The 17,750-nt window shown below is 36.5% G+C and overlaps 1 protein-coding gene across 1 annotated transcript in view; it reads right to left on the minus strand.

Annotated features, from left to right (window-relative positions):
• The window catches only part of FREM2 (FRAS1 related extracellular matrix 2), a 145,379-nt gene that overhangs the window by 50,518 nt on the left and 77,111 nt on the right, over positions 1 to 17,750 (minus strand). The window contains exons 5-8 of the mRNA XM_009644445.1: positions 8,659 to 8,805; positions 6,152 to 6,382; positions 3,304 to 3,429; positions 2,145 to 2,396 (exon numbers count right to left, since the gene is read on the minus strand). Coding sequence (XP_009642740.1) covers positions 2,145 to 2,396; positions 3,304 to 3,429; positions 6,152 to 6,382; positions 8,659 to 8,805 — 756 coding nt within the window. The remainder of the gene's footprint in view (positions 1 to 2,144; positions 2,397 to 3,303; positions 3,430 to 6,151; positions 6,383 to 8,658; positions 8,806 to 17,750) is intronic.

The raw sequence follows: 17,750 nt of genomic DNA on the forward strand, positions 1-17,750 counted from the left end.
TACGAACACCCTGGAATTTTTCGTGGGAGGACTCTCACTGATACAGAAAGCAAAAAAGGAGTTCTGTCACACTATTCCAAATATGACATATGCAAGATTTTGCATGTGTGAAAAACAATCCAAACCTATCCTTCAAAGTCCCTTTACATTCAATATCCAAACTATTGTTTACTCTTACCAACAAATGTAGGTGCTTCGGTTGTTATATAGTGAAAATTTTCTACTCTAATATCCCAAACACTTCTCTAGCTTTTTTAATCAATCCCATAAGATTATTATTATTTGTTAAATAATTCCTGTTTAAAAGTTTGTAGCATTGAGGCAAGTTGTGCTCACAAATGCAGGGAAAATACTTAAAACTGAACAGTGATATACAAACCAAATTACTTCTCAGTTTTCCAATGGCAGTGTTAAAATAAAGATTTCTTGTTAACTTCCCTAATATCTTGTGGGACTTTTATAAACTGTTAAGTTCTACACTATGTTGTGACTGATTAACTTGCATCATTTCTTATTCAAAGTCACTCTAGGTTACTGTTCAAATGACTGTATAAGCCTATGAATGACAATATCTTATTTTAAATGCTAAAACCAGCATATAAAAGTGTTCTTTCCCAGGCAGTGAGGTTCACACTGAAGTTAGATGCTCTAATTTCAGCTCATCTCTGTTTTAAATAATCTCTTGGAGAAATATTTTCCCCATCCCAAACTTTCTGTATACATTTTAAGCAGTCAGAACACCTTCAAAAACTGGATAATAAGCTTTTTCATGGATATATTTTTATAGTTACTCCCCCAAATTCTATGCCCTGCTATCTACAAACTGTAAAGTTCACAAATTCATAAAAATTATTCAAAAATCAAACTGTTGTAAAAAAATCTACACAAATAAACCTGTATTTGCCATCACAGAGAAGTCAGATAAACATATTTCTATTTCAGCTTGCATTTGATATATAATCTGTTACTTTACAAGAAGTGTTATTTCAGAATGTTGTATTAATTAATGCTATACGATTACCCAAATGCTCCACAGCGAAAAGAGCCACCTCTGTCACAGGATTACACGTGAGAAATTTCAGGCAGACTGAGTAGTTATGATGCAATTAGATGAGTGTCAACTTCTGCCTTTAAGAGCTGCCTTTTACATCCTTCACTAGGGAGAAATCACTGTGCTGATAATAACCCTCTATCTTGGAATCAGACTTTCAAAGAGTACTGGACTGTGTAATTCCCCACATTAGTCTTCAGGAAATATGATAGTGCCACAATAGATGGTTTATGACCTCATAGAGAGGACTAAAATAGTTTATCGGTATTCCTTTCACAGAATTTACAGATGTCTGCCTCCAAACTCCATGCATAGATGAGGGAAATTGTACCAGGAAACCTTTTTGCTACCTCTCCCAGAGAGAGAGAGTTGCCACACCATTGGTAGGGACACTGAAGGAGTGTTACAATAGTATTTACATGTATTTTCAAAAGCAACTGGTGATATAGCGTGCTGTTTCCTTAGCCACAGACCTCTCTCTAGTCACCGACAGAAATGTCCCTTTCACCGCAACATATCAAAGCTATTGACCAATTGAACAAAGGACATCATTCTGTCAGCACTTCCTTACTGAGGCGATTTCTAAAGCAACGTTACTGTCTTATGATTATTTGCTTTATTAAAAAGACAAAGGAAGCGTACATGAACACTTCTAGGCTGAAATTTAAATGCAGCATTAAATCAGAAGGAATATAGCTTGCCTCTAAGCAGCTGTTAGATGTCTTCTGGTCCATGAGGGCCTGTAATATGGCCCTTTGGAGCATAATGCAATGGCCCTGAAGGCTTTGTGGACACAACTTCAGAATCACACATACGATGTGTGCTCATGCAGGGAGACATTTTGGATTACACCTGTTACTATGATAGAATGGAAAGGTGCATCTCCTCACTCCCATAAAATATCAATACTAAATACTCAAAAACCCCACATAGCTTTCTAATAGTATTTTCAAATCTAAAGATGGAAGCACAATGTGTTTTAAACACGAGGAAGAAGTGCAAAAATCCAATTTCTACATGCTGATTTGAGTGTGATGCCATTTGTAGTTTTTGTCCTGGACTGGGAATATCACTTTATTACATGACGTCTTACCATCATCCTTGTCAGGTACAATGGTAATTCGAGTGCTTGGGAATTCTGCACCAATTCTTCCACCCATCGGCATGCTCAGCAAAACATCAAAGGTCTCAGCCTCTTCATACAAGGAATCATCTATGATGACTATCCGACACATTTTTTCTTCTTCATCTTTGTCAAAACGTAGAATGCTGTTGTGATCCTCAGGCCTGGATATGTAGTCAGAGTAAGAAAGTACAGAGGTTGGGGCAGTGCCAGATGCTGTACCTGTGGCATAAAAGGAAAACAGTCACTATACATACCATGGTTATAATGATCCCCTCACAGAGGCTGAATTTTATTTTCATTATCTTGTAATTTCAATTTATTTTTAGGTGATAAGATGGGCTGAAACCTTTGATCAGGCTACATTTCTGAGGTCCCTGGACAAACTACTTCTGTATATGATACAATCCAAGCACACGGCTCCTCAAATTTATTTGCAGTTTTTCAGTCAGAAGGAATATTGTAGTTTATCACAAGAGACAAAGACTGTCAAAGAAGACCCTGTGAGGATGACCAGATAACTCCCTTAGTATATTTTATCCATTGAAGATATGGATGGACCAGAAATTAACTGTAACAGAATTTCATGAAAACAAATTATTTTGATTCCAGATCACCTCACCAAAAATGTTGCTTCATCTCTCCAGATGAAAAATAGTAATAAACACACAGGTGTAGAGACCCCCATGCTCTGCATGGGTATAATTAATAAGAGATTGGAAGACAAAGGAAGGAGAAGCATGGCAATGTTATTTTATACGAATTTTTTCAAGATAGGAACAAGTGAATGATATCCTGGGCAGTCAGTGTAGTGCTTTCATTTCTGATCGCTTTCAGATATATGGGGCTGCATATAAAAATCTTGCAAAAAGAAAAAGAACAGAGATGCTTTTCACCTCCTAGCAAACAGCAGAAATTTGCAACATGATATTTTTTCAGCTATGTTCAATAATACTCTAAGACAGATTGCAAAGATGAATACATTTCCAGTTGAGACAGAAGATATTTAGATGAAAAAGTAATTAACAGAGTTATAAACAATTTTATTATGCAATAGATGGAACACTTGTTTTTGCTTTTCTGTCTCTTTTCCATTTTCCCCTTTTTTTTCTATAGTAAATTCTATTACCTTGTTGTGTGTAGCAGATAACCATCAGTTCCTGGCTCACATCTCCACTTCTTCTGACTGGAATAAATAATTCACCAACATCTTCTTCAATAGTGTAAGTGGACTGAGGAATAAAGACAGTTGATTCTGCAAAGAACAGACACATTTGTTTATGTAGATTTATGGCCTCATAAAGTCACTTATAAAATAGCTGGGAGCATTTAGTACATACTAAATGCAACAAATAAATCATATTTATGGCACTAAATTTTAAGATAAATTTGAGGGTGAGAGAAGTAGAATTTCTTACTCTTTCAGGAATGGAAAATAAGGTAAGATCATTAGATCTGAATTCACAAGTCCTTAGATGTGACTAATGTGTCTAATTTACTTATCTACTGTTAATGGGGCAAGACAGTGTTTGAAGAATTTTTCCACAAGGTCTATATTTTTATTATTCCATAGTATTTCATTATTAACTGTCAATCACAGAAGTATCAATAGCATAGCTCACACACAAGGCAGTGGTTCTGCAAAGCCATTCTTTAACTTACTGCATCCAGATAACCATGAAAATCATTTGGCATTGAGGATGCAAGATTGAGCTCTTGCTGTCTTACTCTGGCCTGGATATTTGATCTGAGTTTTAGTTAAGGGAGACCTAGCCAATACAGTCAATGGAGTCTGGAGAGCAACCTCACCCTAAAATGTATCAGAACAAAGAATGTTAGATCTGTTTTTCAGGGAAAAAAACACTAAAATGCATTTTAAACCCCTTCCTTGTTTTATACTCATATAAACAGATTGCTGAGTTTTATGCTATTACTAGGATTCAAGATCAGTTTTGTTCTTGTTCCCTCAAAAACTCAAGAGCAAAAGGTGTTTATACATATAATCATAAAGCACCTTTACAGTTTCATTAATATGATGGCAACCCAAACACAATATAATTCTGCACAGTATCAAATCAAGTCATATCAGCTGACTGCACAAAGCAAATTTTTTCATTATTTCAGAGTATTTGGCAAACAATGTTCTGAAAATTGTCATGTGACTTATCTGAAAACATGTTCCAGGTTTTAGTTCTCCAACTGGAAAATACTACTAGCATGACCTAAGGTCAAAAGCCTGCCTTAAAAATGCTGTAATTCCGGTTTGATAAGATCTAGACACTTTCACTATTCCAGCAAGTCGAAAATTCAATCTGAAAACCACTAAATCTTTACCCTTTTGTTTAAAAGTAAAACAGTAGGTAACACTTAAAAAAAAGTAATTTTTTCCTTTTATTTCTCCCTATAGAATTGACAATATGAAAAAATCTATCCTTCAAAAAACGCAGGAATCAGATTTGTTCCATTTCCTGTCTCTCTCATAATTACCTGAACAGGAGCACAATGATACTACATAAGTTCAACAGACCTTATGAACAACATAAAAACTCAGAGGAGAATTATCTATATCATCTCAGCTAGTAAAATAAAACACATCCTTATGCAAACTCTTTTTGGAATAAAACATTAACTAATGTCCCGTACGCCAAGGGGCTGGTACAGCTTTACAAACAAACAAGCTCACTATTTTGGTGCTAGGACTACACCATTCGAATTAATGAATTTTAAAATAATTTTCACTGGAAGCAGAATAAAACTTTTGATGGTTCCTATTCAGTTAGTATCTGAACTTGTTATACCCTGAGCTTTAAAAGATGATTAGGAAACCCAGTCCTTCCCCTCAAAGGTCTCTCTATATGTTTTCCTGTAGATATTCCTTGATCTGCAGTTGTGCATTTGATTTTCCCCTACACAACTTCACTTTATGTATATGTATAATTACTACAAATTCTCTGGGACTGTAAAAAATTTGTCTTAATATAAGAAATATGAAGAACTATGGTTGGCATTAAGAAGACTGAGATGATCATCTTGAGTTGTGCTATCTCACTGACCATAGAAAAGATAGAGAGATTTAACACATTTTCAAGTAATTTCTCTGTCTCTCATACATACTGCTTTTCAAGTTAACCACTATTTTTCTCAGTGACTAAATATGGATGTCAGATAACGTCTCATTTAACTTGCATTTGTAACTAGGAACTAACAAACCTCTGACAGTTTTCCTACCGAGTCCTCTTCAAATGTTAATTAGGGAAGACGATATAAAAAAACTGCTATAGTCTCCCAATACTTGAAAGATTTCTTAAGGACAGTTTTGTGTGACCATGGCCCATGAGTTCAAATGTCTGGATGTAGCTTAAAAGCAAAGCAACCAGTGCACCTTCTACTTTTTTTTTTTTTTTAATGAGTTTTTTTCTTCATTTACACTTAACAATAGTTTTATTTGTTCTTTGCATAGCTTGTGTTGTACTTGGTCTAGTGAACCTTGCCCTTACTGAGCTTCTCAGCTTCATATTAAGGCCTAACTGATGCAATTCTTCTGCTCCAAGACCCAAACTCATTGGGACCAACCAGCCTGGACTTTCCTGTACCATCCTCTCCCACATGAATTATCATGGCAGAGTAAATCAAGTCAGCCTCCAGCCACCTGTGCAGATACACTATTTGCAAACACACTGAACAGAAAACTTATTATACCAGAAATGAAAACAAAATTAAACAAAACAAAACCCCCTAGAAATAATATATCGTAGGAAAAATGCAGGTATTTCATCAAAGCATGCTAAATTAGTTACATATCCATGAATCACTTAAAGTGATAGAGGACAAATGGCTACCCAATGCCCAAGTCTGTCTTCAGAAATATTCTGAGGAAAGGTAAGCTTTACTATCCACTGCTACTTATAGCATTTGCCCTCCAGTTTACCTTTTGGTATATGCACATATTGGCAGTACAGTTCTGGAAAGGTTCTTACCATCTCCTGGGTCAATAATTTCCACCGTGGATACATCAGGAAATTCCAGAACTGCCATGACAGGCTCAGAAAGAACTATTTGAAAGGACTCAGACTGTTCATGTTCACCATCACTCAAAATCCGTACTCGCCATGTAGCTAAGGTTTGGCCAGGATTAAACTGCACCTGCTTCTGGGCTTTTCCTCTGAAGTCTTTATCTTTCTTGGCAGTACCATCTTTGGTGCTAATACCTGCCAAATCAGAAATTCAGGTCATTAAAAACATCACTTGTAACTTTTATCTCATTATGTCATCTTTAAAAAAAGAAGTTTTAGTGAAATACACCTTTCACAACTTGAGAGTGTTCAAGCCAACTCTGTTACAACTCTGTTACTGATCAATTTTATATTGCTGTCACACACAGAGGTGGAAGCATATCAATTAACATTATGAAAGGTAGTTTGGACAGAATTAGCCAAAGCAAAACAAACTGCTAGAAAAACTCTACATTCGCAGAGGTTACAGTCAAGTTTCCATTTCTCCATAATTCAACTATGGATGCTCAAAAGGGCCAACAGATTTATTCCCACCCAGCCCCCACCTTTAACATTCTGGGTTCTCTTCTGTTCCAGAACATTTAAATAACATGATACCTGAAACCCTCAAAAGTATATATTTCTCTTAGAAAAAACAAAAACACACCTGGATAGTTCAGCCTTCAAGGGGAAAGCTAAGGAAAACACAAAGACACAAAGGGGTAAAACATACAGAATAAGGATGAAAGATGTAAAATCTGAACGACTGTGGTCATTCCCACTACAATAAGCATTTTTAAAAATTATTATCCTCTTATTTCAGTGTTTGCATAATGACAATCATTAAACTCAAGTCAAGTTGAAACTGCAAAGCCAAGGGATAAAATCCAGTGCAGCTCATCCCATCGAGACAGCGTAGACCTTACAGCCTCAGCCCTAGGCTGCTCTAAAATGGCTTTTCATTGGCGTTTCCCTCCCAGTTCAAGGCTGTCTGACAGGCCCTCATGGAAATAAGGCAGTCCTTCAGAACCATCTCCAACTCATGCGTTTGGCCTCTGTTTGAACCCCACAGTACCACTCAAATCTTAAAGGTCTTTCTCAGTTTTCAGAAAAAAAACTTCAATCTTATCCCTTCTCTGCCTCTTTCTTCCAGCTGCATTGTTTAATGTATTAAAATGTATCACCTTTCCCTACCTCCTAAGCCATAGCCAGTATTTTACATAACTTCCATAACCTTCCATCCTCTTTGGCACTGCTCATGGACCAGAAAGGCCAGCAAGCATCTTAACCAATATCTTTCATGTTCTTTCCATCTCTGTAATTCCATTTTGCAGGATTAAGGTAGTGAGAGGCAAGTTATTCAAACTTCTTTTGCTGGATTTTGAATCAGCTCAATTAAAAAACTGACCTTGAATCCATAGGTAGAAAAAGTTGTAAACACTCTATGTGAAGAATCAGAAATCAAATCAGTACCTGTTAAGCAGTACCAGTAATTAATTTAAACCACACATCCTTAACTGTGTATTTCATTCTTTTATTCTCTTACTTTCTTTAAAAGAAATATATTATCAAAGTTAGTTCACTGTTCAAAACAGAGCCTTTTAATTTAGATCCAGTTAGTTAATACCTATATCCCTTAAATGTCATGCCAAAATAGGTATCCTAACTACATCTCAATACCTGAAATTCAGATTCTTATTGAGAGAGAGACTTAATTAGAAACCTGATTTCTAAGCATGCTCTTGTGCTCCACACCAAGTAAATGCTTACATATCTCTGCCAACCCAGATTTAAACTGAGTGCCTATTCTAAGCAGTGTAAGCTCACCATAGGTTTTGACACGAAACTGTACAAGGATAATGCTCCCTGGACCAAATGCATCACTAGGGAGAGAATGGGAACAGATCCAGAAGCTAGAGAGAGGTGTGAGGCTGCAGAGTGTGATAATGCAATCTTTTTTCACCTTTTCACTCCCCAGACACTGCAAACAGCTTTCAACACCTCCTGTATCAGCCTCAGTTGACTGCCAACATTGTCTGAAGAAAACGAGCCTAATGCTTGTAGCTGCTAATCAGACCTGCTCACAACAGCCTTCCTGGAAACTGATGTATGTTTATCGTTGTCTTTCCAATTGCTACAACTGTATTTTCTCATTAAAAGAAAAATAAAGTCTGGACAGGAACTGTATTCAGTGAAACAAATACAACAGTGGCATCAATTAAATCAACGAAAGGATGACTGGGTCTTGGGTTGTTAAATCAAAAATTAATTGGTGAAGAAGAAAAATACAGTGAAAATTTCATCATATAACTAAGGAAATAATATGCTTAGCATGACAAAAGATACTTGCTTTAATAAATAAACATACTCCTTTGAATCTAGCTTGCTTAGTATCAAACACCAGTAAAAGGATATAGCAGTGTTGATTCATTTTATCAACTAGCAGGCCAGTGATTTATAGAAGCAATTGATATGGTTAAAATTGAACTTACTTATAAAAGAGGTTTCTCCCAGGTAACCTCTCCGTTTAAGAACAACATCAAGGTATTTGGAGTCTTCATTTACTAAATAATACTCCTTTTCTAAAGAGATCCATGCCCAGTTTAGGCGGAAATGTTGATTCTTCAGCTTATTGCCTCCTGCAAAACAAAATGATAGAGATATATTTATTAATTTTTCTTTTTTGTTAAATACTACTTCATCTTTTGAAGTTAATGTAACCTCTGTCCTGGGTAAGATACGTATCTTAGCTGGACATAACAATCCAAAGTTTTTAAAGATTTTAAACTAAGAAATAACATGTAAAGAACTCAACCATAATACATTTGCTACCTATAGGAATAAATTTTACTGTAGGTGCATACAAACTAGTTGCATTCATTCCAGGGTATGCTAATTTTCTTATTTTTTAAGGGAAAAAGAACAAGAATTAATAAAAATATCTTTGGGATGCCTTTTTTTAGAAATTACAAAAATTGTGGCTGCTCCAAGTTCCTGCAGAACGGTATTAGTATTTCCAAATAACACATGATGTAGGACATCACCCAGAACTTCCTCGATATGATTAGTCTGCTAGAATCACTGGAAGACCCTTATTATCCTGAGAGTCTGGAAATGATACCTAACATCTTCTAGACTGCATCTACCCAAGCAGCCTGCTTCTAAAACGCAATATTTTGTTCACTAAATCTAACAATTTATAACAATTGGTTTAGAATTTCTGCATCAGCACTGTGTGATTTTAGGAACAGCTTTCACATCTTACTAGGAAATGTTTTCAAGAAGATTAAGTATCCTTGATACACGCCACAGTTTATAGCTGTGCTGATGCTCTCCTAAGTTTACATGCTTGTAACTGTTGGGTTAAGTGTGATTGCCTGTGTCACCTAAGAGGATTTAGAGAGATACAAATGCTTATTGGAATTCTCTTAAACTATTTTGTTTAACCTGTCTTCACGATATCATGAATGCCCCCAACTGAGTAAGCTGCTGAGATGTGTTTTGAGAGTCAATTTGCAACAGACCAAAAGATGTCCTCATGGTTCTTTTTACACAGGCACAACTGTGGCAACATGCTCCTGGTGAAGAAAGCAGACTCCAGGGATCCTTTCCAAGGTCTCTACTGTAGCAGTAGCATGACAGCTTCCCTGCAGTCTCACTGAACATGGGTGGTTTCTCTGCAAACACTGGGAATTGAAAGCTCAGGACAGCAAGCAGTATGCTCAGCTAAGGAAACTGAACCGTTAACACAGACCAAGTTGGTATCTCTGGCCGGTAGCTGTTGATATTGATAGCATTGGCCTTAAGTCGAAGGCTGTATTTCCTCTTACAATAATTGGAAGAGCCTTCACAATCCTCCTCAAACAAAAATGACCATATATTTATCAGCAGAAGTAGGCTCCCTTTTTTTGAAGCCAAAGCAATGCAGGAATACTGGAAAAATCCCTCAAAGTTTTGGAGGGGAAGATACAGAACCCATTTAACTCCAGCTGGAAAACAATAAACACCAGCCTAAAATCTGAGCATGTCTCAGCCTAGTTTCTCGCTCCCAGCAGAAATGAAGCTGTGAGTCTACAATTAATGGGATTTGTACAACTGTAAAACAGCAGAAAGTGTTTATTGAAATGGCAGGCTTCATGGAGTTTTTCTTAGTCTAAAAAAGCAATCCAGAAACAAAAAATGCAACCAGATGGCACTCTGAGGTCCAGTTAAAAATGCAGCTTTTTTTTCAATTGCAAAGGTAATAGCTGAAAAGAGCTAGCGCCCATTTCACTGACTATAAACCAAGTATTTGTACAACAGACTCAACATCTCAAATGAGATTAACACATTTTGATAAAATATAGCATAGCTTTACTTTCTCACGTACAATTTACCTCCACCTGTTCACTGATTTTCCACAGTAAAAAGGCATTTCTTGTCAGTGTAGCGATTCTGGATGCCACAGATAAAAGGGCATGACAAATCAAATTCTGTATATATCAGTCTAGTGAATGTGTTTGTTATACTCAGGAGAACCCTCTAATTTCCATAGCAAGGATAAAATAACCTGTTCAGCTCACTGAAGGCAGATGCTCACTCAGCAACTGTCTTCTGGGAACACTGGTTTGTGTGGGAGGCTGTAGTCTGGTTTTCCTCCCACAAGGTGCTGCTACAGAACAAGGTTTGCTCAGGTAACGACTGTGAAAAGTGCGAGGAATTCCCTTCAGAAATTAACACTTCTGTACAGAAACCTGTGAATAAAGTAATTCCTCTGAAGAGCGGAGAAACATATCTAAGTATTTCAGTTCACTCATGGCTTAACTACTGGAGGAAAAGCCAAATGGAGGTTGGGTTTCCCCTTCCAGTTTCTTTCATTCTATTCCTTGAAAAATTAGGCAGCTCTTCCATACACTTCCACTCTTCTTCAAAGATAAGCCTCTTTATTTCTTTATTGACCTGTCTACTAGAAAAAAAACAACCCCCATACTTGTGTAAGTTTATGTAAAGGCAATGGTACCGTGCAAACAAAAGGAGGAAAATGGTTACAGGAATATCACACTGCACTCCTTGCCCTGCTTCTTTCTTTTGATCTGTTTTTACTGACAAAAGGGAAGGCTACAAATACTCATACCAAAAACTGTAAGGAGCACCACCAGAAAACCAGTAACTACAGTGTTAGCTATACCAGCACTTACATTACGTTAGCCCTATGTTATGTCTTCCCATTAGTTTCTTGGGACAAATGCAACAGAGTATGTCTTGTTCTTTAATCTAGTGAGAAAAGCCATTTGCGTGCCAACCTTGAACACACCGGCCAATTTAAACATAATTTGACAGAGGGATAACAGTTTCTAAGATATAAAAGGAATGAAAATTTACTGCCAATTAAGAGGAGACAGAACCTAATTAGTACCACTACTGAGAGAAAATACTGCTGCATGAGCTTACTAGAAATGAGAATGTCAGACACTGGAACTCCCCCCAGCCGAAGGAAAAGCTTCTAGCAGACCTTGTATCTTTTTAGACAGAAGAGGTTCCAGCCAGGGTATGGAAAACAACAGGAAATCTGGCATCATTTGTTCTACTGTCTGAAGAACTAATGGTTTAAACATGTTGTGGACACAGGCACACAATCTACAGCTTGCTTACACACGAGTCTCTTATGTTTCATCTCTAGTGTCTTAAGTAGTTCAACCTTAAATGCAATCTATATTTGCACATAACTACTGAACATATCAAAATTACTATACAAGAGAAAAAATCCCAGCTGATGAAAATGAACAGTCATATGGAAAAATCTCAGTAGCCAACTACCAAACCAGTTCATTCCTGTCACTGATGCTATGAAAAATGTTGAAGCATACTGAGTGAGAAACCTAATGAGAGGAAGAAATTTAGGAAGCAAAAAGCACAGGAAAGGCAATATGAAAGATTTAATATTGTCTTAATTCTACCTATTTCTTGCTTTCAGCAGTTTCTTTCTATTTTTTCTTAGAGTAAAAAAAGAAGGTATTAATCCTAGAAGGCTTCCATTTCTACAGGCCTACTTCTGCCCCTAAAATATATATTGTTCACCTTTTAGAATGTGCAGTACTAAAACCATCAGAATTAGAATTTTAAGAAAAGAATATAGATATTTTACATCTCACTTCCTTAATTTTGTGCTTTTTGTGTTCAGAAGAAATGAACAAACTAAATTATACAAGCCATTTCATGGTCCAGTGTCCCCAGAGAATAAAATCAATGTTGTTGTTGTTGTCATTACTACTGTTATGATTAATAGTGTTGTTACTATTATTATCACAGACCTCTGACACAATAAAGCAGGAAGCATACAATATGTCCTTGTTTATTTCAAGTATTTATTTTTGGGCTAGAAATCCTAAACTGTCTTTATAGTCAAAACCTGGAATGAGGCATTTTGTAAGGCTATGACTTATTTTAGGCATCTATTTTTGAATGAGATTAGCTGTGCCTCAAAGTATGCAGAAAAAGGTGCGTTTTTACTCAGCAGCTTTTAAAGATGCCTGTTGTGACCAGCTATGTTGTAGACATTTTTATTATAGTTATCTAATGCTGGGTACGATGAATTCCACCGTGCCTAAACTAGATGAAACCAGGCCTTTTCTACAACATAGTAGAGCAAAGTACCATGCAAACATAAGGTCTGTAAGGATTATTAAGAGTACAGCTTTCAGAAGTTAGAAAACGCCAGAAATAAAATTGCACATTCCATCTTAATTTGTTTCCCTATTAAATTAATTATCTGTCCTACAATAATATTTCTATAGGCAAATGAATTTTGCATTGCTCACTAGCACTTCCCTTGAGCTTAGTCAAATATTTAGCTGCTAGGCAAATAATTAAGTTACGATACCTCAATGACAGTTTGCCTTTGTTCCTGCCCCAGACAAGTGCCTGTAATACAAATACATCAGAATTTTGGAGAGGGAAGCCATTACTAGAGTGCTTTTAAAACTAAACAAAAGGAAGGAGGGCCGTCTTACAAGGTAAATCCAAAGTAACTGTGCTTATATATTAGTGAGACATAGTTGGCAAGACATTGCTATAGTGATGCATGAAAACCTGGTTCTTGAATTTTGCCAGAGATCAGAGTGCAGCAGTGCAAAATCAGAAGATGCCAGACAGGACGCAGTGCAGTGAGACATTCACAAGAAATGAGATGGCAAGAGTTGTGAGACACAGTCAAAAACTTGGTAAGGAGCCAAAGCTAAGAATCTAGAGTAAGGTGGGTCACAAAGTGACTCGTGACTGACTGAGGCTGCTGAGGACAATACCTTCTGAAAAGGTTTGCCTGAATATGACAAGGCAAAGATAGACATCACCTAGAATTGGTCTTTATAGGAGTACTGTCGACAAATTGGTCACCTGTCAGAAAACAGTGATATATTATTTTTGCATAGGTCATCAAACCAGAAAATTCTAGAAAGATCAAGTCATCCAGAAACTCCAGTTCCAGTTACTCAACATGAATAAAAAAGGAAGGGAAAAAGGACTTGGTCAGTAAACTGGTTAAAGGGAAAAATATTAAAATGCATATTCGCATTTAAGCCTTTAGCAGTCTAACCAGGCCACTTTAAAAAGATATAAAACCTCCATGAGAAATATTGATTAGATTGTCAGAACTTTCTATCATGATGTAAATTGCTCAGAGAAGGAAAGAATCAATTCCACTTCTCTACACAGATCAATGGGCTACATGAAGACAGTATAAAGTAAATCTCTGTCATTAAATTGTGTCTCCTGAGCACTGGCAACCTGAAGGCATTTTATAAAGAATGTCTGATTGTAGCTTTGTTGTCATTAGGAGCTGCCCCTGAACCCTAATTCATAAACAAAAGCATAAAACTACACCAGTGTTCACCTATTGACACAATAGAAATTGATGCATCTCGATGCAGATATTGGCTTCCCTGCATGGTATCCATGGCATAATCTGTCAAAGATGAATCAGCTAAAGAGTGCCTAACCTGTATAACCACAGCCACACAGACTCATTGTGTCCACAAGATATAAGTCTGTACAAACACAGCTGTCTCATACTTGTAGAGCTTTATGGTGCAAGATATCTGCTCTCTTTAGTCATTAGGTGAGGTTGTTTAATGGGGAAAAAAAAAAATTATAAATTCTTCCAGGGCAAAGAACATACATCAATCACAGCAAAGATAGAGGAGGAAAAAAAAGGTAAATAAAGCACTAAGGAAGAAGAGTTCCTTTAAAAAATTTACTTTTCTTATTTTCTCCTTTCTTTTCTTATCTGGCTTCCTAAACAGACTGTGAAAAAAGGTTAATAATGAGAAGCAGAGCAATTGCAAAATATTAACAACCACACCTATAGTTCAGGAATTATTGCATGGCATAATTAGAACCATAGCAAGACATCTTAACAAATCATATGTTTCCTCCTTCTTCCTTCAGTTCTTTCCAGGTCCCGCTACTGCTTGCTGATTTGTCTGTATGTCTGCAAGAGCTGCAGTCTTTCTTCTTTGGTTCAAAATATTTGACCCTACTGGGTGCCTCATTCAGACAGGGTTACTGAAGTCGGCACTATTCTATCCTCCTTCCTATGGATCACCTCATAGCAGCAGGTACATAAAGCATCTGAAAAAGGAAACCTGCTCCTGAACTTGAGTTCAACCTGCAGAGAAAACAAAGACACAGAGAGAGGAAAGAAAAGGGAATCGTCCATCTTTAGACATCTGTTCTGATTTTTATCCTCTGATTAGCCTCCTTCTGTGCCAAGCCAACTTAGTTAATATATACCAGGGTAAAATTACCTCAACAGTTATATTAGAAGCTAAACCTGTGAAATGCAGAAATCTTTATCCCAAACATCATGATTCCCCATTTAGCCATGGAGCTCCCTGTCTCCAACCTTAGCACTTCCCAAGTTTTTTGATCCCCACACTACTTGCTAGTCATTAGTCATGGGTTGTATGAACATGTTTTTTGCCAAACTAGAGGAGGAACATATAATCTTAGGTGATTCTCATAGTCAGAATAAATACAGAGAAGATATTATATGTTCAGCTCAAGACATGTAGTTTCAACAACTCTGATTTGCTATGCTGTGACACAATCCCAGTACATTCCAGCTCCAGGTTAAAAAGGCAAAGATCTCAAGTAAATCTTGTCTGCCAAACTATTAAAACCCCATCTATAAAATATATAGTAAATGTGATTTATTCAATGCATTGTGGCAGCATATCATATGCTATTGTGTCTGCTATGAAAGATCATCAGAAAAGGCATATCCTGTAAAACTGCCTTAATTTCATAAAGAAAAACTATCTGCAGAAGTGAAACGCGTAAGTAAACCCAGCACATAAAACATGCCATTAGAAAGTTTTGAATTGACTTCAACAATGCATAAGCTAACCTAATAACTTTATCCAATTAGAAACCCATTAAAATGCTTCACCTTTATGAGTCTTGTTCAAATGTACTATAATGGACTCCAATCACTAAAATAGCTTGCTGAACTCTGCACCCTTCTGCACTCTCTCTGCCACTGTAACTCAATATATTTGCAGAACAACCCAAACCAACCCCCTAAACTAGCCCCTAGTGATTATGGACTAAAACAATGCTTTCTCTGACTTCTCATGAGAAAACACACACTTCCCAGCATTACGGACTTGGCTTGCCTGGAGAGTAATTGCTGGTATCCAATGAACTGCAGACAGTTTCCATCTTTCAGTAGTTTCTGTAACGCTTTTTTGCTTCTGTTTTATGTCTACCCTCAAGAAACAAGTTGGAATGGCCACATTTGCCAGGGCTCAGACTAAGCAAATGCTTGAAGTCACGTAGAAGAAAAAATATCCGAAGAACACTGTACAGTTGCTTTGTTACAAAAAGAGAAGGGGAATTGAGAAAAGAGACATGAATGTAAAGGCTAGCTAGCGCATATTAAATTTTGATCCTAGTAAAATTCAACTAAGCATAACTAAGGATGTCTCCAAGCACAGTCTGGAGATTCACACTGGGTTAATTTAAGGAATTCCCAATTCAAGTCTATGCCCAGTTCTTCTGCAGGAGATTAACCAGATTCTGATTAAGAGATTAACTAGATTTTCATTTACAGAAACTGTGGAAGCAAACATGCACTGGCTCTTAAGCCCGTGCATTTCATAGCTTTAAATTAATTTCAGTTTAAATCAGCTCAGTACAAAAAAGTTCACCAGGAACCATGACACATTCACTCTGTTGGATGCACCAAGAGGCTGCGAGCTTTCAAAGGGAAGAGAAAAGTAGCTAAAGAGAAAACCAGTTTGAATCACCAGAAAAAGATGCTGGAGCACTGTGTGTATCTGAAAGCCTTTATATTGGTTATTATAAGTGGTTAGCTTTGTAACTGATTTCAAGGGAATCCATTTGCTAGTTTGGGATTCCATGCTGTAAGCAAGGGACAGGCTCTGTGGAGCTGAACGCTTCACTTTTCTACAGTTCCAATGGTGAATATGTAAGTCATTTCATGGATTCAGGGTACTACTGAAGTGCTACTAATTGAAATGCTTAAGCACATACCCATATGTGCTGCTGAATCTGTAATAGAAGAGAGAGACATTGAACTACCCAAGAAGTTCTTAGCAGGACTGAACAAAGTACAACGGGGCAAAAAATATTCATATTATTCCTCTTCTCCTTCAAAATACCAATCCATCAAAATCAAAGTTGCTCACAAAAGGACTGGGACTGGCTTTGATTAATCTCATTACTGAAAATATTGGTAGAAAATAAATGTTGAATTTTCATCTTTTTCCACAGTCTGCCTTAAGTCTTTTACATATACATAGCTTCTCATATCAATACTGTAACAAATTTAATTTACATTTTAATGTAAAAACCAAAAATACTTAACTGTACATTTCAATTTTTTCAAATTGAAAAGCCAATGCTCAATTATTCTGCAAAACTGTAAGAATTTTGACTTTTTGTCCTGATTCAAAATAAAATATCTCAAAACAGTTTCACGGGATAAGAAAATTTCTTATTGCTCTGCTCAAAGACTCAGCAACTGTTCAGTATTTATTGGTGAAGGACTTATACAGAATAGGATCCACAGAATCACTTTAGCTAATACTTTCTCCTGACAATCAAACTTTGATTAATCTCATTTTAAAGTAGACACTTAATATATGTCAGAAGCAGCATACATTCTCCTGTAAGAGAGCAACGAGTTTAAATGAAATTAAGGGTAAGCTAAGAGTAAAATAATGACAGTTCATTAGACACAAGACCATATATACTATTTATATTAATCATATGTATTTCTATATTAATATAGCCACAAAAGAATGGATATATAATACTGGTTCTATGTACATACCAACAGTAACATATTACAGCACTTCAAAATCTTGCAACACTCACAGTGCAGCCAGACAGGTTACTGTGATGACAATGACCAACAGATCTAATCTAAATCCCATTGATACATTGGATCATCAAACAGTTTATATGGAAAGGTTTTTTTTTTCTCCAAATTGAAGTGCCACAAGTACCAGTTCCACAGAAGGTATATTTTCTAATTAATACAGGCCCGTTCTCATTAAAAATCAGAACTGACAATGTTTTCTTT

This window comes from Egretta garzetta, unplaced genomic scaffold (genome assembly GCF_000687185.1).
Source record: "Egretta garzetta isolate BGI_Z169 unplaced genomic scaffold, ASM68718v1 scaffold40, whole genome shotgun sequence".
In the NCBI taxonomy this organism is placed as follows: domain Eukaryota; kingdom Metazoa; phylum Chordata; class Aves; order Pelecaniformes; family Ardeidae; genus Egretta; species Egretta garzetta.